The sequence below is a fragment of the Humulus lupulus genome, chromosome 5, assembly GCF_963169125.1.
Source record: "Humulus lupulus chromosome 5, drHumLupu1.1, whole genome shotgun sequence".
Taxonomy (NCBI): domain Eukaryota; kingdom Viridiplantae; phylum Streptophyta; class Magnoliopsida; order Rosales; family Cannabaceae; genus Humulus; species Humulus lupulus.
Window position 1 is genome coordinate 153,121,904 of NC_084797.1, and position 8,354 is coordinate 153,130,257.

At 32.8% G+C, this 8,354-nt stretch overlaps 1 protein-coding gene across 1 annotated transcript; it reads right to left on the bottom strand.

Moving 5' to 3' along the window:
- Positions 1-606: 606 nt before the first annotated feature.
- On the bottom strand, positions 607-1,185 carry LOC133779588 (putative disease resistance protein RGA3). Its single transcript, XM_062219534.1, has one exon. The coding sequence runs from the start codon at positions 1,183-1,185 to the stop codon at positions 607-609; it is 579 nt and encodes a 192-aa protein (XP_062075518.1).
- Positions 1,186-8,354: the final 7,169 nt, after the last annotated feature.

Sequence of the window (8,354 nt, forward strand, 5' to 3'; positions counted from 1 at the left end):
GAAAAGCAAAAAGCAACATACTGTTTCAAAGTCATTTGTTGAGGCTGGATATAGAGCAATAGCCAATGTGACTTGTGAAATAGTTTGGTTGATTTTGGTTCTTAAGGAGCTTAATCAAACTCATTGCAAAGTTGTTACTCTTTATTGTGACAATCAAGCAACCATTCATAATGCAGCAAATCCCGTTTTCCATGAGGGAACAAAACACATAGAAATTGATTGTCATTTAGAAAGGGAAAATATTATAGCTGGAGTTATCAAGACAGCTTACATTGCATCCAAGGATCAAATAGCAGACATATTTACAAAGGCCTTGTTTCCACAACAGTTTCAGTTTTTGAAGGACAAGATGAGATTGTATAACATATACAATCCATTTTGAGGGGGAGTTTTAGTCTATAAACTGCATTAAGGTTCCTTTTAGTAGTTATATTTTAGTTTTATCTTTCTTAGCTGTCCTAAGTAACTGAGGTTGTTATGTTCAGTTGGTTAATTAGCTCAGTTCTTGTATAAAATCATGTTGCTCTATATTCTCTTATTACATTCAATGAAAATTCCATCTTTTATACTCAATTTCTTTCTTGAGTTTTCTCTAGTTTATCTTTACTAACAATCCACCCATTGACTTCTTGTCCTTTTAAAACATATGAGACTTCCTAAAGATTTTGCTACTAGAGGCAACCCATTGCTCCTCCTTGCAATATTTCGACCAATCTCCTCTAAATGCTTCAACTTTTCTTCTCTTCTTTCTAAAAATGCATGTTGCTTAAATATTACCCATGAATGCTCCTCCGACAAAACATCCACTGAAATTGTACTACTAGATACCCCCATCATGATAGCAACTTTTTCTTTCCTTGTGGTCATAAGTATTTTACTTCCTCTAGCCCCATACTGAAGAGGCTGCTTCAAATTTTCCCATTTTCTTTTGTCATCTGTCCATACATCGTCTAAGATAAGAAGAAACTTCTTTCCTTCAATACACTTACAAATCTTTTGAACTAAAGATTCCAAATCATCGATATTTGGGGTATTACCCTCAATTTCCACAATAACTGCTTTTGCAACTTTCATCGCATCAAAAGGATTTGATACACAAACCCAAATTTTCTTATCAAAATGATTCAAGATCTTTTCATGTTTATATGCAAGCTGAGCTAAAGTAATTTTTCCAAGTCCTCCCATCCCTACATCAGGAATGACTTCTAGCCCTAAACCTTGATTGGTATTCTTCTCACATAACAACTTTCTCAACAATATGTTCACGTCATTGTCTCAACCTTGTATTACATTTTCATCAACCAAAGATGTAGTCTTTTGTTCCTCTATAGGTTGTTTAAAGGTTGTTTTGTTAAGCTTGTACCTATCTTTCACAATAGCAATTGTATCTAATTCTTCAATAAGCTTTCTTATTTTTTGTGAAATGTCATGACACAGAGCTAGTCAATCAACTTTGGACTTAAAACAAGAAAAAGCTAAAGGAATAGAGAAGCATACCGTCTTCTTAGTCTCAACGAGAGCAATACTTTGACTTTCTTTTTGTATTTTCAGTTGTAGAATGGCAGAGCTCCACTCAGAGTACATCATCCATATGAAAAGTTACGTCTTCTAGATTATCAAGCCAATTTCTCACACTAAGATCAGCCAATTGTCTAGTCTTCGCTTCTTCGAGCACAACTTGAATCGCTTTCAGGTTTCTCTTCAACTTCGTAACATCTTCATCAACACCTTGAACCAATATGAATTCTTGACTGGTTTGTTCAATATTAATGAAAAGAAACTTCTCAATGAGTTCGGACATGAGAGCTTCAGCCATGTTTGTTAAAAGGTTGATTGCTTGAGAATAGAATAAACGGAGAGAGAGATTAGTAATGATAATGAGACATTTAAGATATAGAACCAAAAGAAATTAAACTTAAAGTAAAAGAGTTGTATATCTTTCGCCAACTTGGGCATATTAATTGTTATATCATCACTTTTGTTGAAATTTTGTAGTTGAGTTTCTTTTCTTTTCAATTGTATTTCCTTTAAATTTTAGTGATTAAAGGCCTTTGGGCTAGTCCAATACTTTCTTTTGTTTTTTATTTCTAAAACATCTCTCCTCTCTAATAAATATATATATATATATATCTTCTATTTAAAAAGTGTGTTGATAACGGAAATTCTTGGTTTTAACGATTTTTTATTTTTTCTCTATTAACTTTAACGGAATGTTCTTATTTTTAACAGAATATTCTTATATTTAACGGTAGATTGTAACCATGACTTAAACTTAAATAAAATTAAATAAATGAATAATTAAACAAATTAAAATAGGATATTTTTTAGATATTTTACCATGATAATTATTTAAAAATAATAAAACCATATATTATATAACTTAAATAAACTTTAATTAAATGTAAACTTAATTTTATATTAAACATATAATATATAATCTTTTGTTGCCACTGACAAATTAAAAAACTATTACAAACATAAACTTAAACAAAAAAAAATTAATATAAGATATTTTTAAGATAGTTTATGATGATAATTTAAATAATTAAATCATATTTATTTAAAAATAATAAAAGCATACATATCATCTTTTTATCTTATAAATTTGTGTGATAGTTTATTTATTTTTATTAAGTGATTGTAGCTCTTTTTCTTCATCAAATTCACAAAAGGACATTGTGACATACATTAGAAACTAAAAATAGTTGATGCATATATATTACTGTCTAGACTATAACTTTTTCTATTCTTATTTTATTTCTATTATTAATTTCTTTTTAAATATTATTATATTTTATATATATGTCATGTAGCCGTGTAAATATATATTTATGTTAACGTTGTGTTTAGATGTCATATATGTAGAGATTATTGATATAAATATTTATAAATTATAGAACTATAGAACTATAATTCATTCTATTATATATATTAAAAAAAACAGTGAACCAATTTTTATTAAAATTGTAGACAATATTTACAACTTTAAAACTACACAAATGTAAATTGTACGTTGCTTCTACCTAGTGTGTGTATATATATATGTTGTTCTAACTTGCTATTAGGAATATTAATATGTTATTTAGTAGATATTCTGTTTTCTCTAATTAGTTATTATCAACTAATTTTGTTTTATGTAGTTGGGTTAACTACCTAATTTGGCTGAGTAGCTTCTGTATATATATACTTGAACTTGGTACTCATTTTGTAAGTAATTTTTTATTCATTTTTAATAATAAACTCTTATTTTCTTCCCAATATGGTATCAGAGAGGAAAACCTAAAAGCTTTCCCTAAGATCCTCACCTCTTTTTCCTGCTACTCCTTCTTCTTCAGCGTAGCATCATTCTACTTCTCTCTAGTTGCCCTCATTTTTTGTTTTTCTGACCAGCCATGACAACGACTCCACCCTCCGGCGATAACGCTCCATCATTGGCAACACCTTCGACACCTCAATTTTCACCTACTATAATCAACGATTCATCTTCTACTACTTCAAGAACTGTTCTTGAACATCCGTCAGATCCGTATTATATTAATCATGCCGACAATCCTGGCAACATTCTGGTTTCTCAGCTTCTCACTGGCTGAGAAAACTACACATCATGGAGCCGAGCCATGAAGCTTTCCATTTCCATAAAGAACAATTTGGGCTTTCTTGAGGGCATTACTCCTAAACCCCTTCCTTCTGAATCTCTTCATCATAATGCTTCGCTTTGTAATAACAACATTGTTATTTCTTTGATTTTAAACTTTGTGCCAAAAGAAATTCTTCTTGCATTCTCTTTGATGAATCTGTAGCTGAAATTTGGAATGATCTCAAGGTGAGATTTCAGCAACGAAATGGACCTCATATATTCAATCTCCGAAAGTAATTGATGAACCTCAAGCAAGACCTTCAATATGTTAGCATCTATTACACTCGGCTCAAGACTCTCTGGGAAGAACTCTCTAACTATCGAAAATCTTGTACATGCAATAAGTGCACCTGTGGAAGAGTAAAAGCTCTTCAAGATCATTATCACATGGAATATATTATGTCATTTCTCATGGGACTCAAAGATTCCTACTCTCAACTATGGGGCAACATCTTATTCATGGACCCCTTACCTTCTTTGAGTAGAGTCTTTAATCTTGTTGCTCAAAAAGAAGATCAACTTGGTACTGGACCTCCTCCTACTGTCACCGACTCTACACAATCCATGGCCTTTGCTATCACTGGCGCCCAACACGCACCTTCAAAGACCGACAATACAAATCCTCGTTCCTTTCTTCCTCACAAGAACCGACCCTTCTGTACTCATTGCAACATTCTTGGCCACACTATTGAAAGATGTTACAAGCTCCATGGCTGTCCTCCAGCTATAACAAACCCAAAACTCCTCCTGTCACCGCTGCTGCCAACTAACTCCACACCACATACTCTGTTTCTCATACGACTGAGGGCACTACCTTCTTAACTCAGCTCAATGCCACTCAATATCAAATACTCCTCAACCTTCTCGCCAATCAACAAACAAGTACGTTGCCTAGTGATACTATCCCCAAATAAAGTGTCACGTGTATCATTCTTTCTACTACGTATAATACAAATATTACTCAAAATGATACTTAGATTGTCGATTTGGGTGCTATTATGCAAACATGATATAATATTCATTTGTTTACCACATTACATCTTATTACACCAACAAAACTCATTTTGCCTAATACAAACTCTCTGTTTGTGCATCATTATGGCCACATCACTTTGAATTCTAATTTTATTCTCAAATTTGTTTTATTTGTTCCTTCTTTCAAATACAACATAATCTCTTTTAGTCAACTTTTATCTATTGCCTCGTGCACATTACATTTTATTCAAATTCATTTTCCATACAAAACTCAGTCACTCAGAAAATGATTGGCGAGGGTAACTCTCATCAAGGATTATATACTTTGGATTACACCGCTGCTCTATCTCATGTTTTGTCAGTCACAGCCGAGACTTGTCATTCTAGATTAGGAAATCTTTCCTCTAAATACTTATATTTGTTAAGTGATACACTACATTGTAATAACTCTTTGTTACATAAAAAATCCCCTTGCTGTATTTTTCCTATGGCAAAACAAAATAAATTACCATTTTCTAATATTAATCACTTTGCCGATTATATTTTTGATATAATTCATTGTGATATATGGGCCCTCATCACTTACCTTCCCATGCTAACCATCATTTTCTTCTCACTCTTGTTGATGATAATTCTCGCTTTACTTGGATATATTTACTTAAATATAAGTTTGATGCTCTTGTCATTATACCTCGATTTTTAACAATTATTCAAACACAATTTAATACTACTATCAAGTGCTTTAGATCTGATAAAGCACCTGAGCTATCATTTACTAATATTTTTGCACAAAAAGGAATTCTACACCAATTTTCTTGTGTACAAACACCTCGTCAAAATGTCATAACTGAATGGAAACACCAACACTTTTTAAATGTTGCTCGATCTTTGCACTTTCAAGCACGTACTCCACTATATTTTTGGTATGAATGTATTCTTACTTCAACATATATCATAAAAGGACACCTACACCTATTTTGCATAACAAAAGTCCATATAATATTCTATATCAAAAACCTCTTGAATATCATCATTTTTGCATTTTTGGTTGTTTAGCTTTCGTTTATACTTTAACAACTCATCGTACTAAGATTGCTCCATGAGAAAAAAATGAGTGTTTTCATAAGATATCCAACTGGAATCAAAGGATATTGTTTATATAAAATTAATGCTAAAAAAATTATTATATCTCGCAATGTCATTTTTCAGGAGAATGTCTATCCATTTCAAAATCTACACAATACACAGGTTGTTTCTGACCATTTTCCTAATATTATTTTGCCCTCTACTTCAATATCTCACACACCCATAATTGATTATGATATTACTTCACATTCTACTACTGCTACTATTCCTACTAATCCTTTTGTGCAGCAACCTTCCACCAATGATAATATAGATGAATCACATGTGGATACTTCAATTATTGATCCTTCGACAACTGTTTAACTACGCCGATCCACGAGAACATCTAAGCCACCTGCTTATCTCCAAGATTTTTAGTGCAACTCTACCATCCACGCTTCACATACTACACCTTATCCCATTTCAAATTATCTTTCTTATGATCATTTGTCTCCCCCTCATAAAGCTTTTGTTTGTGCAGTATATACTCATCCAGAAGCCACATCCTATAAGCAGGCCATTCAATATGACGCATGGCACTCCACCATGCAATCTGAACTCAACGCGTTGCAAGACAACAATGCTTGGTCCATCACCCCTCTTCCTCCGAATAAAAGGCCAATTGAGTGTCATTGGCTTTACAAGAACTAATACAATTTTGATGGCACCATTTCTCACTACAAAGCTCATTTAGTTGCCAAGGGATACACCCAACAAGAAGGCTTGGATTTTTTTAACAATTTTTCTCCCGTGGCCAAAATGGTCACCCTTAAACTTCTCTTGGCCATTTTTGCCATCAAACAATAGCACACCTTACAACTAGATATTAATAATGCCTTTTTAAGTGGTGATCTTAATGAAGAAGTTTATATGTCTTTATCTAAATGCTTACACATTGCTAATTCTTCTTCTACAGATTAACCCCTAGTTTGCAATCTTCACAAATCTATTTATGGACTTCAAAAATCTTTTCGGCAATGGTACTCCAAGCTTTCTACGGCTCTCATGTCATATGGTTTCATTCAGTCCCAAGCCAATTACACCTTATTCACAAAATGTAATGGCACCAACTTCATTGCTCTCCTAGTTTATGTCGATGACATCGTCATCGTCGGTCCTTCCCTATCCACACTCCAACAACTACAACATTCTATACATGCCATTTTCAAGCTCAAAGCTCTCGGATAACTCAAATATTTCCTAGGCTTTGAGGTTGCTCGCTCCACCTCTGGTTTATTTTTTTCACATCGGTAATTCACTCTAAAGCTCCTTCATGAAATGGGCTATCTCAGTTGCAAACTAGCTGCATCTCCTATGGACCCTCACATGAAACTTACTATCATAGATGGAGAACCTTTCCCGGATCCTTCACAATATAGAAGACTTATTGGTCGTCTTCTCTACCATAATCTATCTCAATGTGATATCACATACTATGTACACAACCTCAGTCAATTCATGTCATAGCCATGCACTACACATCTTCAAGCCACATATCATCCACTTCACTACATAAATGAGAAGCTTGGATAAGGAATTCGATACCCTCCTTCTTCTTCTTTCCAATTAAGGGATTTCTCTTAATCGGATTGGGCTTCTTGCCTCACTACTAGAAGATCCACTACTGAATTTTGTGTCTTCTTAGGCGACTGTTTGGTCTCTTGTCGTTCAAAAAACAACCCACCATCTCTAGAAGCTCTGTTGAAGCCGAATATAGGGCATTAACGACTATTGCCAATGAGATCATTTGGATATAATACCTCTTGGCAGACTTTCACATTCCTCAAACCCAACCAATGTTCATTTTGTTACGAAAACTTATACAGAATCTTGTTTATTTTCATGTAAATTTTATATTAAACAAATTAATATAAGAAACCTAGTACATGTTTCTATAATTGAATTTGAAATGAGATAATTATAAGAAAACTTACATTATACGCAGCGAAATGCATTAGTCCTTCCTTCAATTTCTGTAACCCTTGAATCATTTATGTCGTATGGTATCGCCTACAAACTGAACCGATCTTAAAATTTCTTCACAGCCTTCCAAAGTATCCTTAGAATCACCTAGACTAGAGTGGGAAATTCTCAACACGTGAAATAGATACAAAGAGAAGAAGAGAAGAGAATTTAGAGGCTTAGAAAAGGACTTTTGATGTAGAGAGAATCTAAAACCTAGAGCATCAAGAATAGATCTTCTGATCTTCTCATTCATCTGTTTTTCAACTTTCACTTAGCATTCCTTTTATATGCTCAATTAGATCATTTATTTAATTAAAAAATAAATAAAATAATAGATAATATCAGCCATTAGGTCAAAATTCTCATGGTCTTTAGGCCGGTAAAATTTCCAATTTAATTATAAGCCTGTTGGACTTAAAATCAAGGCCAATATTATTTTCTATTGATTAATTAATTAAATCATTTATCAAATTAGTTATTTATAATTTGAACATTGATTTAAACTTATTTATTAATTTAGACACCAATTTGTCTTAATTAATAAATCTGCCCTAAAATTTATTTTCTTCTCTAAATTGCATAACTTTGTGAAACTACCCAAAATTGACCTGGACAACTTTGATAATTCTAATTGATAAGTAATCAATTAATT